We start from the raw sequence: 16,299 nt of genomic DNA on the forward strand, positions 1-16,299 counted from the left end.
TTAAGGTCCGGAAAAAGACAATGTCGCAGTAAGGCTTTGTAGCCACAAAACTTTTTTTTAACTTTGTGATAAGTTCTAAAAATCTTTAGCAAGAAGAATGCATCCTTTGGAGTACAAAATTTGAAGAATTAGCCTCACTCTTCCTAATTGTTCCAACAAGCATACAAGTATAAACGATTTCGGCAGTCTTCTAAATAGTAAGTCGTACCAACCACAAGTTGGCGACGATTCAAGGCACCGTGCGAAATTAATTTCATTTCCAATTGATTTTCAATATCTTCAATCCTTTCGGACGCCTTATTTTCTTCTCCCTTCTTTATTGGCGTAGATGCCGCTTACGCGGATATAGCCGACTTTACAACAGAGCGCCAGTCGTTTTTTCTTTTCACAATTTGGCGCCAATTCCCCACGTGATCTCTCCAACGGAGTAGAGGTCTTTCTCTTCCTCTGCTTCCCCCGGTGGGTGCTGCGTCGAATACTTTCAGAACTGGAGTGTTTTCATCCTTACGTTCAACATGACTTAGCCAGCGTAGCCGCTGTGGCTTGGTTCGCTGTACTTTATCGTCGTTGCCAATGCGCAAAGGACCTTCCGCAGAATCTTTCTCTCGAAAAGTCGTAACGTCGACTCATCAGATTTTGTCATCGTCCATGCATCTGCACCATATGGCGACTTATACCCTTCACTAAACTCTATGAACGACTTTACATAGTTTCCGCATATAAAATCTTCAATAAAACAATAAATCATTCGCAGAATCTTTCTCTCGTATATCCCAAGAACGGCCTCAACAAAAATCGCCATTGATCAGGAATTTTTTCAATGCATTTATATGTTACCTTCATTGAGGGATCTATCGTCTTCGATAGGGTGGATTATTTTCAATCAGACTAGACCATATACTATATACAACATTTTGAGGTCCAGTCAATAAACAAGACTATATTCTAAAATGAATAACTTTTGGTGTAGTTCAAGACGAGAAATGACTTTCGAATGCTGCGAAGTTACGATCTCCAATCTGACGTTCCTTACTAACATTAGCATTTGGTCTGATGGAGTTTTAAAGAACTTAGTATTATTTCACTAAAATAAACCTAAAATCAAGCGTTTCCATGAACCCTGTATTTAAAACACCCATAAGAACATATAATGACATTCATATACCATATGTGTATGAATATGGAGCACACATGTGTACGAGCACATGCTGCATTTAAGCGAACAATCAAGCAACGTCAGCCAAAAACCGTGATATAAGGTGGCAGACGTCGACATGTCCCATTGGTTCGAAGGAGAGCGTAATCGAATTTAAATTGTGGAAACCCCACAAATGGTTAAATAGGCCGCTCAAACAATCGCATATAACGCATATATGACATTGCGTCCAGCTGCGTGACTTCGGTAGTGAAGCTAGTAACGAGTGAATGTAGTAGACAACAAATTTTGACTGAAAAACACGCGTGCGTAAAGCGACAAAGTAACTTGCAATCGTGCAACACGCTTATGCGCTAGCCTGCTGCACTTTTTATGTGGATAGTGATCAATATTAGGTTGGTCGAATTGTAAGGGATTAGAAAAGAAACTAAAGGTCTTTCGATTCACCATTTCTCTACTAGGTATGTTACAATCTCGTTCACTAGGTAAAGTTATGTAGTTAATTTCATAAAAAGAATATGAAAGTGAATAACTCATTAAAGTGATATAAACGATCGCTGTTCTATACCTTTTCTATATATCTTAGTTCGACTCGCTAGTCTCTTAAGATTAATACATCATTCTAAAAGAATAATTTTAGTGATTACAATCCTCTCTATCTATCTAATATCTATAAACGCAGAAATGATCAACTTAATATGTTTGAACAGTTATATGCGTGCACTTTATAAGCTTAAAATGCAAGAAAAAGCCTCAAAAATACTGCTTTCAACTTCTTTAAATCTTAATTGATTATTCTTTATTTTGCAGTTTTTTTTAGATACAGCCGAGCACGAGTGCTGCTTAAGACTTTAGGTAAAGAGGCCATATTTCATATGGCCCATAACTCTTCTAATGGAATTATTGTATTAGCGCTTTTGGACTGCCAATTTTTTAAGCTTAACCCCGCTTTTTTACTTATTGACACTGCACGAGCATCGTAAATTCGTAAAAGGTAATGTCGTTGTACTTTTTTGGGGAGATTTTTTATGTACGAATATATGTGCATGTGTATGTATGATTATGGGACTGACTTCACCTTAATTTTTAACTCCAAAGTTTAAATTGATTTATTGGCCTAAAAAAATAGCGAACTCCTACGTAATAAGAACTCTTTGGTTCGTGCTGCGATCAATACCTAATCCTTAGTAAGATTATGCAAAAATCAAAATATTTTATAAATCTTACTTCACTTAATTGTGGTGTGTCTTGATGACATTAAAAACGGATGGCTTTACAGGAAAGCCTTTTCACATCAGAAAGTAGAGATAGTGTGACCACTTTTATAAAAGGTATTTTTATAATTTTAGATTTTGGCTAGGATTATGCAGAACTTGGATGGGATTTTACCACGAACGAACGAATGTGAACGAATATTTTAAGAAAAGTTCGTCGTTAGACGTAAATGTCATCCCAATGGTTTTCTACATGGTTTTGTTGAGATAACTTGAATTATATCCAAAACATATGTAATACTTCATTAAGAAGCTAATTAGGGGAAGGAATGAATCGGTCTGGTATATTGGGTACTCGAAAAAGTCTATTCGTATTTTGTCAATAGACGTTGTTGCAGTCGTATATCTCCAGTGCTACCAATCACATTGTGTCACACCATATAGTGTTGGAAAGGTGAGATTTTAAGCTTCATTTAACCAAAAAATTAATTTTTGAAAATAATGAAGAAATTCGCTATATTTTGAAATTTTTGTATAAAAAGGGGAGGGAGGCCACGCAAGCCAACAATGAAATTATGAAGTTTATGGAGACGATGCTGTATAAGTTCGTGTAGCACTACAATGGTTCGCTCGCTTCCAAAAGCCGTTGGAAATTTCGATGTGAAAGATGCACCATGCTCTGGTCGACCTATCGTTGAAAAAGTCGATGATATTATTGAAAAAATTGACCAGGACCGTCACATAAGCAGCCATGACATCGGTAAGGAACTTAACATTCATCATCAAACAGTTTTGAACCATTTAAAAAATGCTGGCTACAAAAAGAAGCTCGATGTTTAGGTATCACATGAATTGTCTTTGAAAAATTTAATGGACCGAATTTAGTACAACTGCGATTCTTTGCTGAAATGGAGCCATTTCTAAAGCGAATGGTAACAGGAGACGAAAAGTGGATCAAATACGACAATAATGTGCGAAAAAGATCATGGTCCAAGCGTGGTGAAGCTCAACAAATGGTCGCAAAGCCAAGATTGAAGCCTCGAAAGGGTATGTTGAGTATTTGGTGGGATTGGAAAGGAATCCAGCCTGATTGAACGATTAATTCTACATTTTACTATTAACAGCTCATGAGATTGAAGCAAGCAATCGAAAAAAACGGTCAGAACTGATCAACAGATCAACGACTTCCATTAGGACAACAATAGACCACACACAACTTTGATGACTCGGCAAAAACTGGTAGAGCTTCGTGGGGAAGTTTTGATGCATTCATCGTATAGCGGAAAAATGGCAAAAAGTGGTCGACCAAAATGGTACATATTTTTTTTATTTATTAGTATAAATACAAAAAAATAAATTAAAATTTTATTAGAAATATATGTATATTATGACATACCTTAAGTTTGCTCCTTTTTCTTTTTGAGTTATAGGCTGGGAAGTGATCTGTTTCAGAAAATTCGAACTAAATACATAAACAGGTGTGGCAGGGAACTGCTGCTCCAAATAACACTGCGAATTCGATTGTAGTTAATAACCCTTAAACTGGGGTACTTATGTCCATGTAGCTAACGTAAACAAATATGTATGTACGTATGTATGTGCTTGTACGTGGAAATAAAATTATGAAAAAAGAACAAAAATTGCAAAAAGGGCTATTAATAATTGAATAATGCGAACAAAGCACGCTTTTAGCGAGATATAGGATTACACACAAATGAGACGTTCGTCTCCAGACGCGACAGCATCAGCGCCATCCACAGCAACAAGAACAACCAACCAAAACAATTGTGTTAAAGCAATAAGGCGAGTACTACGAGCACAACCAGAGCAGTAAGCGGTTGAGCAGAGCGCAAAAAATGTTTTGATTGATTTGTGGCTTTGGTGAACAAGCACCAGCACCAGCGCTTAGCCACAAACTCGCAACTTACCGGCGTATATCAAATGTTGCACGGCGCTGAAGCTGGTGGGAAAAACAACAGAAATACTTATGCATACAAGTACATACATATGTATATTTGAGCGATTCTATTGAATAACAAAAGTACAACAAAAATTCTTTTGCAAAGTCAACACGTTTGGCACTTGGAAAGCAAATCTGCTGTGAATTATTTACAAATTTGTCTCAAAATATGTCTCACTCGTAGGAATTAGTCTTGAGTACACTCACTTAGCACCAACCAGAGGGCGAGAATCGGCCCAAAATATTCAAAAGTATTTTGAAATCGAAATTGCTTATTTTTTGTTTTTGAATTTACTGAAATTTTTTTTTTTTTTTGTTTAAGCCACTGGGTACACAACCGTTGAGAGAACTTTTTGAGCTATTTATGAGCGCAACCACACAACCGTCGTTATCGAGTTAACACGATGAACTGAACGTTGCAATTGCAATTATCTTCACGATATCACTTTAGACATTGCAGCAGGCAGCACAGCCCCATCACAGTCATATGAAATCAATAAGTAGAATAAATATCGAGTCCGAACACAAAAAACAACAACTACAAAATTGCAATTGCATGCAAACACGGACTTGACTGGACGAGAGGCGCAAGCTAGAGACATGGAACAGGCTAACCTCCAGATTTAGCTGTCAATGAAAGCAAAGCAGTGCATTTCGAACAAACTTGTCAATGCAGTGATAACTCACGCTGATGAATGTGCATTTCTTCTTAGCTGATTGATGTACAAATAATTGCAGCTAAATTATGTTCTTATTTGATTGTTGCAATTTGTATTTTTATTGCTTAACAAACAAATTGCACTTGCTCTAATATTAATAGAAAACCGGAAATTTAATTGAAAATGAAAAAAATGTATTTTTCTGAGGGCTAAGGAGTTAGTACTGCCTTATTTATTAATTTGGTAAGGACATTGTCGTCAGACCCAAATTCTTTCGATACTGAAAGCAGAGGAAGACGTCAGCGACTTTATATATGTATATATATATAATATATCATATACCTTCTATATGGTAAATGATTAGCGTAATGAGCTAAGTCGATTTAAACATGTTGGTCTATCTGTATATCGACTTGAATTTTCGTGTACGACTTTTTCGCCTCTAGAAACTGTTCCTTTGTCGAAACCGCCGATATCGGACCACTATAACATATAGCTGTCATACAAGCTGAACGATCTGGGTCAACTTTTTTATTTGACAAGATACATATCTTCACGAAATTTGGCATTCATTATTATCCAAAACAACGGTATATTCTCCGAAGAATTGGCGGACATACAAAGCGGATGATCAAAATCAATTATGAAAACAGAGGATACTCGGTTTTATATCGGAAGTCGTGAGCTGCTTGAGCCATATGTAAATGAATCTTTTGTGGACCCTCCCAAGTGGATGGCGATCAGAGAACTTTCCTCACTTGCGTGAACTTCTACACATGGCTCCGTCCTACAGCTGCTGGCTGCATTGATATCGTTGGCCTTAACAACCGCACCGTTAGTTCTGCTTTTTCCAGAATGGATAAGGAAGCATAGCAAATGGGTCTGGTGGTGAACGAGGGCAAGACGAAATATCTCTTGTCATCAAACAAACAGTCATCGCACTCGTGACTAGGCTCCCACTTCACGATTGACAGTCGAATAACTTCGAAGTCGTAGATAATTTCGTCTATCTTGGAACCAATATTAACAGCAACAACAATGTCAGCTTCGAAATCCCACACAGAAAACTCTTGCCAACAGATGCTACTGCGGACCAAGTAGGCAAAGTCCTCTCTCGATGAACAAAAACCAAACTCTATAAGTCACTCATTATTCCCGTCCTGCTAAATGGTGCAGAGGCATGGACGATGGCAACATCTGACGAGTTTTCGAGAGTAAGGTTCTGCGGAAGTCCTTTGTGCGTTGGCCACGGCGAATATCGCATTCGATGGAAGGATGAGCTGTATGAGATATACGACGAAATTGACATACATAGTTCAGCGAATTAAAAGACCTACGCAGGCTAGGTCATGTCGTCTGAATAGACGAAAACACTCCAGTTCTGAAAGTATTCGACGCAGTACCTACCGGGGGAAACAGAGGACGAGGAAGACCTCCATTCTGTTGGAAAGATCGGATCGGAATCTTCAATTGGCGCCACATTGTGGAAAGAAGAAACGACTGAAGCGCTGTCGTTAAAGCGGCTTATAACGTAAGCGGTGTCTACGCCAGTAAAGAAGAAGAAGTACTTATAAAAATGATTTTTGCTTGCAGTCCGCTCATAGCCCAATCCTGCTGCAACCCCAACTATTTGAGTCAACAGAAAGTGCGTAGAAAAGCAGTATAATCCAAATGTAGACACTTGTCTATATTAAAGTGTATGTATGTATATAGTATACATTTGTATATACTTAAGTAAGAGAGCTTAACTGTTTTAGATGACTATTTCAATTTCGAATTAAAAATGTCATTCATTCCTTTTGTATTTCACGGAATTGACAAGTTTTTCACGACTGAATTAATGGCGTTTAGTTATTGACAACTTCGCTCCAATGCAACCCAGACGAGAGGTGATCTCTATCGACTGGCGGAGTATATTTATAACAAATGTCCATAAACTAAATTGCTTTTAGCATTTTTCTCGCTACTGTATGCCTTATATAACATACAACTTCAGGCAAGCAACAAAAAGCTGAAATCGAAGCATTTCCCTTAAATAAAAGTATGAGTAGAAGGCATTGAAATACTCAAGGGAATTTACCAACTGAATGCCATCAGTAAAAATGGACTATACTATACTTAATAATCATTCGAAACCTTATTCACACCAAATTTGGTAATGTCACATTGTCACGTCCTAAATACGTTTGTCCTTGTGCTGTGGTGGGCGCACAGAGTTATGCGTAGCGATGACGTCACCGCCCTACGAGAAGATCACCATTCGGTGCGACAGACACATACATACATACAAGTATGTTAGTAGGTTGTTTTTGTGTGTGCCACAAGTAATTTAATATTACATACGGCATTATTTATTGCATTGTAACAACAATGTATTTATGTGGACTTGTGCTACACATACAAATGGAAAAAATGTTATAAAAAAACAAGGCAGTGCTCAGGTGATCGAGGCGGCTATGGCGATGATAATGTGATCATTGTTGTTTCAACTGAAACTCCTTCATCGCTCCATATTCGGCAGGAACAACACTGTTACGAGGAAGAAGCAAAACGGCATCATATAATACATACTGTTATTATACATACATACATACATATGTACCTACATACATACATAGTGTATACAATTTTATTCCAGATACTGAAAAATTTTATATTATTGCATTAAATTCACAACTTCCGAATTTCGACATGTTTTAATACAATTTATAAAAAAATAAATTTTAATCGCATTACAAAATATTTCAAAAGTGTTCTTTGGGTATCATTAAGGAACCTCACATACAATCACAAATCATATGGAGGAAATTCCATCAGAAAATCCTAGTGATAATAGTTTCATGGAGGCAGGTCAAGTTTTCGCTCAAATTTATCCATTTTAGGCATAAAGATACACTGCTACGAGATAAACACGCTCTCCCATTTTCATTGAGATAACTCAAGCATTGGCCGATATATCCAGCATAAAGTCAAGTGGAAGTTTGAAAATATTTATATTAGGGAAGTGTTGACCCGATTTAACCCATTTTAGATACACAGAATTACCATTGTCAGGGAAGGATTCTATCTGAATTTCCATTGTACTATATATCCCATACATTGACCGATATTTTCGGTCAAAAGTCAGATATAGATTCTGGTCTCCACATATGCGGTACCCAGGGGATTGAACATTTTTGTTTGGATTTGGACAATTTTAGGTCATAATGTGGCATACTTTAAAGGAATTATTCTTCTTCTTCTTTACTAACGTAGACACCACTTAAGGGGGGAGACTGCTTTAGAAGCTTAAAAAAATCGATTTTTTTTTTTGCTTAATCTCTTTAAAAATAATTTAAGAATATGTCCCCAAAGTTATAGATGGGAAGTCAAAATATTTTCGAAGTTAGAAGGGAAATAGTGACCGAGCGTCTAGCAGATATACATACATATAAGCTCTTAGGCAGAAAGCGAAAACTTTCAAGCGCGATATCTCGGTTTTTCATTTTTACGATTTTTCTTCATTGGCGGGCAGGATAGAAAAAAAACTAAACGTCATATGGAATTGGGGCAAAGTTTATTATCTTCGGCATTAAAATATCTCCTATTTAAACTAAAAAAAACTAGGAAAAGTCAAGTTTGAACATATTTTTAAACAACATTAAGTCAAATTTTTTTGGTCAAAGCCACTTTTTTTTCAATTTATAAAAAAAAATTGTAAGATTTTACAATTTTTTTAGTTTAACTGATAAATTATTAAAAAATATGAATCTCTTTGAATTTATTGTTTCCGACAGAAATTGCGACCTGCATCCTGCCCGCCGTCCGACAAATCAAAAAATTTCAAAGATTTCGTATCCAAAAAATTTGTGAATGATGTTTAAATATATGTACATATAACTAAAAATCCCAGAAATTTCGCTTTAATCAATTATTTATGTCCCTCCCAAAAACTTTTCAAAAAAATCGAATTTTTTAAGCCTCTAAAGCAGGCTCCCCCCTTGAGCGATTATAGCCGAGTCAACAATAGCGCGCCAGTCGTTTTTTTCTTTTCGCAAGGTGGCGCCAATTGGAGATTCCAAGCAAAGCCAGGTCCTTCTCCACCTGGTCTTTCCAACGGAGTGGAGGTCTTCCTCTTCCTCTACTTCCCTCGGCGGGTACTGCGTCGAATAAACAAAGGACAAATCTTTCGCAGAGCTTTTCTATCTAAAACTCGTAACATCGACTCAGCAGGACGGGAATAATGAGTATAAGTCACTCAGAGTTTGGTTTTTGTTCGTCGAGAGAGGACTTTATTTCTCAATTGCCTACTTAGTCCGAAGTAGCACCTGTTGGAAAGAGATATTCTGAGTGCGAGTGCGACGACTGTTTGTTTGATGACCGCGTATACGGTGTCTATGCCAATAAAGAGAAGAAGTTTTATGTGACCAGTGCAACGCCTAAAGAGATAGTACGGTCACCAAGCTTGACTTCTTTAGCTTATCATCAACTGAAATTGCATTTGTTGGCTACCAAAACGAATAATACAATAACGTTCCAAAAACAGCAGGTTATTTGTAACCATATTCCGCAAAATTATTTGGAGAGCATTTTATGCCGCTACAACAACAACAATTTTGAATAAAAATTGTAGTATACTTTTTTTTTAATTCGTATTATATTTTTTATTGATATTTGTAAAAGCAATACAAAACTTTTTAACTCAAATTGTTTTTATGAGACATTTGTTAAACTAAACTTAACGTCGACAGTTTTACATACAAACATATATTAAAATCGTTTATTTGCAAATTGAAATCTACACTAAAGATCATGGTATGAAACCTTTGCGGCTATATCTTAATACAACTAATTTATCAGTTCCACTTGCACACCTTTTTCCTACAAAATTATAGGTATCAATAGAAAAATGCACATTAAAATTATATAAAATACTTTTACAAAAAAATATCATATGCTTAACTAGAAAAACAGACAAAAACGATCAAAATCATGCCATGGATCACACAATTCAATTTTTTTACACCTACATGCAATATATAGCAGGAGATTCTTAAAACTTAAAAATTCAACTTACTAAAAACAATTGTCTTATGGTATTATATATGTACTATATCAAAGACAATTTATTCGTTTGGCAATACTTGAGATACGCGATAGAGAATTGTATGCTTGATGTGAACAAAACTTCGTTGCAACGTTTAAAATCGTATTCTCTACCAAATTACGAAAATTTGTGTTTGTGCAATTGTTATAAAAACAATACTTTTACACTATAAAAAAAAAAAAACATTGTAAGGGAGGTACTAGTTATATTCATATATGTAATTCTCGTTGTAATTAGTAAAGTTATAAAGTTTATCTATGCTGGCGTACTGGCACACATTTTCCCTCACATTTTCACTATGGGCATTTCTTGGCGCTTAATTGCTAAGCGATGCACTGGAATTACTGTGTTAATTTAACAAGAACTTACAAATGTATATGTATGTGTGTATATGAAAATAAAACTACTTAAAATATTTAAAAAATAGAGAGTAAATGGAAGAACATTCAAGGAAGTCTTGTAAATTTTTAAAACCTACACTTTTAAAGCTTATGAAAATATGCGTTTGTTACAGTTTACCAACCATCACGTCTCTGTACTTTACGCTTGTCACAACGCAAAGGCCACTTGGGTGTTTAACGTTCGAGCAACTCAAACCCGACTTTCTTTGAAACACTTTCAAATTGCACACTTAATTAAATTATGATAATAATGAATAAGACTTATTAGTATATATGCATATGTTTGTTATGTATGTATATGTTTAGATCGGTCGAATTTGCGTGTGTTCACTAATCGGTGACACCCAAGTGTACTAATTGCTGCATGCAACGCTGCAAATATGTGGGATCAGGGAACATATTGAACTGAGTTTTGTGATCAACACTATTCCAAATGACCACGTCTTCACGTCCTGTGGTCACTGAACGGCCAATGGAGAAGAGAAGACGTCTGTCAAAAGCGATTTTAAGGAATCGTAATACCTTGCGACCAAGCGGACAGTCAGGTAAATAGCAGACGCGCGGAAAACCAACAGCAAAGAATGCACGACCTGGATGGGGATGTTCCTCAGTTTGTACACCAGATGCAATGCTGCAAGTAATTTTTAGTTAATTTCATTGTTGTTGTGGCAACTTAAAATGCAGGCGCTCGCTTACTCGTAAACAATCTGTATGGTGTTTTGACCTTCATGGCCGGGTAAACTTTTACTGATAATACTCCACGACATGGTGCCGTTAGGTTGATTGCCAACTTTCTCGCCGTAAACAATGCCACATACTGGACACTCAATAAAGAGGTTCTAGAAATGAAAAGTTGTGAGTATTACAGCATTAATTGCAATCAATATATATAGACAAAGCCCGATTGCTACAACTTACTTTGGACATTTCACCTTGCTGTGAAATAATCATTCCGTTTAGGCATTGTAAATGCATTAAGTGCTGGCAGCGCGTCAATGCTATCGTCGGATTCTGTGCACTTTGCACCAGCTCTTCCATACACATCGGGCACGGTTGCGCGTTGGGCCACACCGGCGGCTCGGCAACCTTGACGAATCTAGATATCATATCGCTCGCCGGATCCACACCCACTATGGAACCGGCAATGGTCGATTGTTGTGCCGAGGATAATATATGTTGTTGAGATTGATGTGGCTTGATGTTGTGCAGAGAGGCACCGACAGTTACAGAGCCTCCTGCTGTTCCAACAGAGGGCGCTAAATTTAGCGAACTCGCGTGGTGAGGAAGTGGCGGGGGTGCTGGTGCACGTTCACCTAGAGAGGAGGGCGGCAGTGATGGTACAAAAACCTCATCACTGCCTAACGAACAATCTAGCAGATCGTTTACAGATATGGCGAAATTGCGACTACGAAGGCTCTCTTTGCTTTCGTGCGATAAATAGGTGGAAACAGTGTCAACACTGGGGCGTCTTGTCGATTTCATACTGTTTGTGTCAGTGTCCGAGGCACGAGTACGTGAACGTGATCGGTGCGATCCCAAACGGCTGCTACGCTGAGATTGTAAGGAACCGTCTGAACAGCGACTGTGGTGGCTTTTCATAGACGCAGTCAGTGGTGTTTTCGAATGTGAAAATGGCATACTCAAGTGATTTACTGATGAAGCCACTGAATTATGTCCAAGTTGCGCCACATTTAGATTGTTATTCAAATGGGGGTTGCTACTTTTTGTACTACTTCCGAATATATTCAAGTTGTTTAGTATATGACGCAAATTAGTGGTGGACATTTCTCCATTCTTTTTGTGTGACTTGCTGCGGTGTTGTGTATGCGCATGCGAACTCGTTTGTAGGTGAGAATTGCCATGATGGTGAATTGGTTGCTGTTGGTGATGGCCATGTTGAAGATGTTGACTGGAGATTGTTGCCATTGGAGGCAACGGCTGAGGTTGTCGACTGCCATGTGACATCGAAGTCGTTGCCAGCGCATTATTATGGGATGACATACGCTGCTGCAGTTGTTTTGTGTCGCTTATTTTAGCAGATGTTTTCGGCAGGGTGTTGTTTCGTTTAGTACAGAAATCATTATAGAAATTCACTGCAAAATATATGTATAGAGTGTGATATTCATTATTTATCTATTACAATACTACCATTAAGTTGCTGTGCTTGTTGAGGCGTTAATTTGACAAGAGGATACGGTGCCTGTTGTGTTCTGCGAATGCTACGAATTGGTCCATTCGGCTGACGAATTTGCGTTAGGTTACAAAAATTAATTATATAGGGTGTTCCAAATCTTGTATTGCATAGATCCAGCCGCTGTTCACCCTAAAAACATTTAACAAATTTTAATTCTATTTCACACCAAATTTAAACAAAATCTCACCTTAGCCCAGGCATCCTCTATTATACACTGTAAATGCATATTGAAGGGATGCCAATCGCCCGGACCCGCGCTACCCAAACGTTCCCATTTGGTACCCTTTCCAGGTGGAGAACTGGGTACATAAAACATTCGGCGAACATTAATGGTGGAAAACCCAGAGTCTTCTTCTAACTCTTGAGTCATAGTCCGTATGTTAACATAATATTGTTCAAGTTGTGGGTCGGCATCACTGAGAAGGACACGAGTTAACTTTTTGGCATGTGCCCGCTCCAAATGTTGAGAGACATCTAATTAAGAAATTAATAAAATTAATAATCTATCAAATGTATTATATATTGTTTATTTACCAGGACTGTAGGGTAGCCACTTGCTATTGCTGGATTCGTACTCCCACACGACTACTGCGTGGGTGTTCACGTTTGCATTTGCACCACCCCCACTTCCAGAACCTCCACTTGCAACGCCTACGCCGCTTCCGCAACCACTAATACCTCCCCCGCTCCCAACACCAACACAACCGTGACCAGCCATTAGCGAAAGCTAACCGCAAAATCGGAGAATATATTTCTTATTTCACCGCTGCATAACCAATTCAATTCACAAAACAATTTATATTACAATATTGCTAATTTGTGTAACAAATATAATCCAAAGCGATCATTTATTCACTCGATATATCTGCTCCCAATTCACACACTAAATGTCGATCACAAAATAAACACAAAAATAAAAATGGTGGCTCTGCATTCAGTTGCACACAAGAGTAATCATTTCCTATTAATCAAAGCGCTTGCTTTTCAATTGAAAGCGGATATCCAACAACCATAGTTAGCTAATCACTTTTCTTACAAATATGTAAAGTTTTTGTATAAATATCATTTCATTACAATCAAATCAGTGTACAATCAGAGCAGATCAATTGATCCTAATTAAAATTATACGAAAACTACAAAAAGAATGAAAGGAAGAGCGTTCAAAAGAAAACTGTCAAAGTGATCTGACCAGAGAACGTATATTTATAAAAATACGTTATCTACTAACAGAAACGTCTCTGTCTAAGCTCACATTCAGCGACATCTAGTGGTCATAATTGCTTATTTTGAATTGAGGAATTTCATCTAAAAGAATAGGAAATCATTCGTCACTTCCATAAAATACCAATAAGAAATCAAATATTTTTTTTATAAAGAACTGCAATAACTCATACAACTATTTCATTTAATTTTTCTTAAAGTGAAATTTCCTAGAGAATTCCGGAGACGCTTGTGTTAAAGTTAAGACTATTTCATCAAGAGAATTAGAATATTCACTTACTTATTTACTTAAAAATCTATATTCTAGCAGGTTGGACTCCCTTCATACCTAAAATTAGATTTTCCATTAGGCAAAATAACATTTCAAATAGCTTTTAGCATCAAAATGTAAAATTCTATGTCCGAAATGAAGTAAGGAAATGTAGTCTTCCAATATGCAACAAATATAAAGGTTGGAAAATATATACATATAACTCCTACAAAGGAGTTATGTAAATATTTCGTAGCAAAACATTTTGTTGAAAATAATACAATATTTCATGAAACGCCTTACTGGATTATTGTGTGCGAACGCCCCCCCAATGATTTTACCAGAAGATGTCGCTGTCGACTATTTATATGATTTGACATTTAAGTGACACCGACACGATTTCCGTTGTCTCGATTCCTTTACCTTTTTGACAGGCAGACGTAGAAGCAGCTCTTTTTTCGGGCCGCTATTAAAATCTGCTTTTTTCAATTACATCGCGTTTTTAAAAACAATCCAAAATGGTTGTGAAGAAGGTAAATAGTTATGTGATGTAAATTAATTAATTGCGCAGGCAATATGCAAAGTGTAAATATGCTATGGATTACTGCAATCATTGCAAGCAAATATTTGTGTTTGTTATGTGTTAAAAGTGAATTTCCTTTTATAGCCTAGGCCAAAGAAGAAGCCAGTTACCAAGAAGGTTGCTCCAGCACCATTGGCCGTGAAGAAGCCAGTAGTAAAGAAAGTGGTGAACCAACTCTTTGAGAAGCGCCCTAAGAATTTTGGCATCGGTGAGTTTAACGCCTGCATCACAGCTGTATTTTATTATTAATATTTATTTTTCTTTATAGGTCAGAATGTGCAGCCTAAACGTGATTTATCTCGTTTCGTTAAATGGCCCAAATACATTCGTGTTCAACGCCAAAAAGCTGTTTTGCAAAAGCGTTTGAAGGTGCCACCACCAATTAACCAGTTTACCCAAACTCTGGATAAAACCACAGCAGTGAAGACATTCAAGTTGTTGGAAAAGTACCGTCCAGAGTCGGCTTTGGCTAAAAAGCAACGCTTGAAGAAAATTGCCGAAGCTAAGGCTAAGGGTAAAGACGTCCAACCCAAAAAGAAGCCTTCCTTCGTGCGTTCTGGTACAAACACCGTAACCAAGTTGGTTGAACAGAAGAAGGCCCAATTGGTTGTCATCGCTCACGACGTTGACCCCTTGGAGGTAAGTTGTGACAAATAAATATATACCAACTTTTAAAAATGATGTTAACTTGAATTTCTTCAACTGAAATTGTTTTTTCTGTAATTAACAATTGAATGTGGAAACTTGACATGCTGATTAAGTGTTGGCTATAGTGAATTGCGTAATGTAAGCACAGACATGAATTAATTATAAATATATATTTTTAATTACAGTTGGTTCTTTTCCTTCCTGCACTTTGCCGTAAAATGGGTGTTCCCTATTGCATTGTTAAAGGCAAAGCCCGTCTTGGTTTGTTGGTGCGCCGTAAGACCTGCACTGCTTTGGCGTTGACCAATGTGGAGGCCAACGATAAGGCGAACTTCGCGAAGATTTTGGAGGCCATCAAGACTAACTACAATGACCGCCATGATGAAATCCGTAAACACTGGGGTGGTGGTGTTCTGGGCTCCAAGAGTTTGGCTCGTATTGCTAAATTGGAACGTGCTAAGGCGCGTGAATTGGCACAAAAACAAGGCTAAACAGCTGATGGGTGTATCAGTTAAATGTTTTTTAATTATGGGATTTTGTTAAGCATCGGGATGTGAAGACAAAATGAAAAAGTAAATAAAATAGTTTGTACTGAACTTCCATGAAGCAATATGTTTTATATGTAAAAGTATAGTTGGGTTTGAATGGAGGAAAAAATTAATGTGGGTTAGTTGTACATCTGTACACAAGATCACTGCTCCAGAAGTTCTCAGAAACATAGTCCGAGTAATATGACTGCTAAGTATGCTTAAAAAAATCATTGAACTCGACGAATACATAAAAATTGCTGCAATTATAAACAATGATTATTAAATTAAAAAAGTTCAATACTCCACTATTAGATATCTTATAAGGAATGGATATACCACAAACTGAATTAGTTCTTCGAGAATGAATTGATTTCATTTAATAAATAAGTGATTATTT

General features: G+C 37.1%; 3 protein-coding genes across 3 annotated transcripts in view; 1 reads left to right on the forward strand and 2 right to left on the reverse strand.

The window, feature by feature from the left end:
• The window catches only part of LOC120773392 (titin), a 62,199-nt gene extending 58,248 nt beyond the window's left edge, over positions 1 to 3,951 (reverse strand). The window contains exon 1 of the mRNA XM_040102231.1: positions 3,767 to 3,951. The gene's annotated coding sequence lies outside the window, so the exon portion shown is untranslated. The remainder of the gene's footprint in view (positions 1 to 3,766) is intronic.
• A 6,366-nt stretch (positions 3,952 to 10,317) lies between these two features.
• On the reverse strand, positions 10,318 to 13,388 carry LOC120775216 (protein deltex). Its single transcript, XM_040105284.1, has 6 exons — positions 13,205 to 13,388; positions 12,858 to 13,144; positions 12,625 to 12,799; positions 11,395 to 12,569; positions 11,173 to 11,315; positions 10,318 to 11,107 (listed from the first exon to the last, which is right to left on the reverse strand). Exons 1-6 carry the CDS (start codon positions 13,386 to 13,388, stop codon positions 10,807 to 10,809), a joined length of 2,265 nt encoding a protein of 754 aa, XP_039961218.1. The 3' UTR covers positions 10,318 to 10,806.
• A 1,160-nt stretch (positions 13,389 to 14,548) lies between these two features.
• Positions 14,549 to 15,978, forward strand: LOC120775453 (60S ribosomal protein L7a). Its single transcript, XM_040105639.1, has 4 exons — positions 14,549 to 14,674; positions 14,809 to 14,932; positions 14,993 to 15,363; positions 15,558 to 15,978. The coding sequence occupies exons 1-4, from the start codon at positions 14,660 to 14,662 to the stop codon at positions 15,861 to 15,863; spliced, it is 816 nt and encodes a 271-aa protein (XP_039961573.1). The 5' UTR covers positions 14,549 to 14,659; the 3' UTR covers positions 15,864 to 15,978.
• Positions 15,979 to 16,299: the final 321 nt, after the last annotated feature.

This window comes from Bactrocera tryoni, chromosome 4 (genome assembly GCF_016617805.1).
Source record: "Bactrocera tryoni isolate S06 chromosome 4, CSIRO_BtryS06_freeze2, whole genome shotgun sequence".
Taxonomy (NCBI): domain Eukaryota; kingdom Metazoa; phylum Arthropoda; class Insecta; order Diptera; family Tephritidae; genus Bactrocera; species Bactrocera tryoni.

Coding starts and splice junctions, on each gene's coding strand:
- LOC120775216 (XM_040105284.1), bottom strand. CDS start 13,388: ATGGCTGGTCACGGTTGTGTTGGTGTTGGGAGCGGGGGAGGTATTAGT. Junction 12,570..12,624: donor ACAAGCACAGCAACTTAATG/GTAGTATTGTAA, acceptor TATATTTTGCAG/TGAATTTCTATAATGATTTC. Junction 11,108..11,172: donor ACCATACAGATTGTTTACGA/GTAAGCGAGCGC, acceptor AATTACTTGCAG/CATTGCATCTGGTGTACAAA.
- LOC120775453 (XM_040105639.1), top strand. Junction 14,933..14,992: donor CCCTAAGAATTTTGGCATCG/GTGAGTTTAACG, acceptor TTTTCTTTATAG/GTCAGAATGTGCAGCCTAAA. Junction 15,364..15,557: donor ACGACGTTGACCCCTTGGAG/GTAAGTTGTGAC, acceptor TTTTAATTACAG/TTGGTTCTTTTCCTTCCTGC.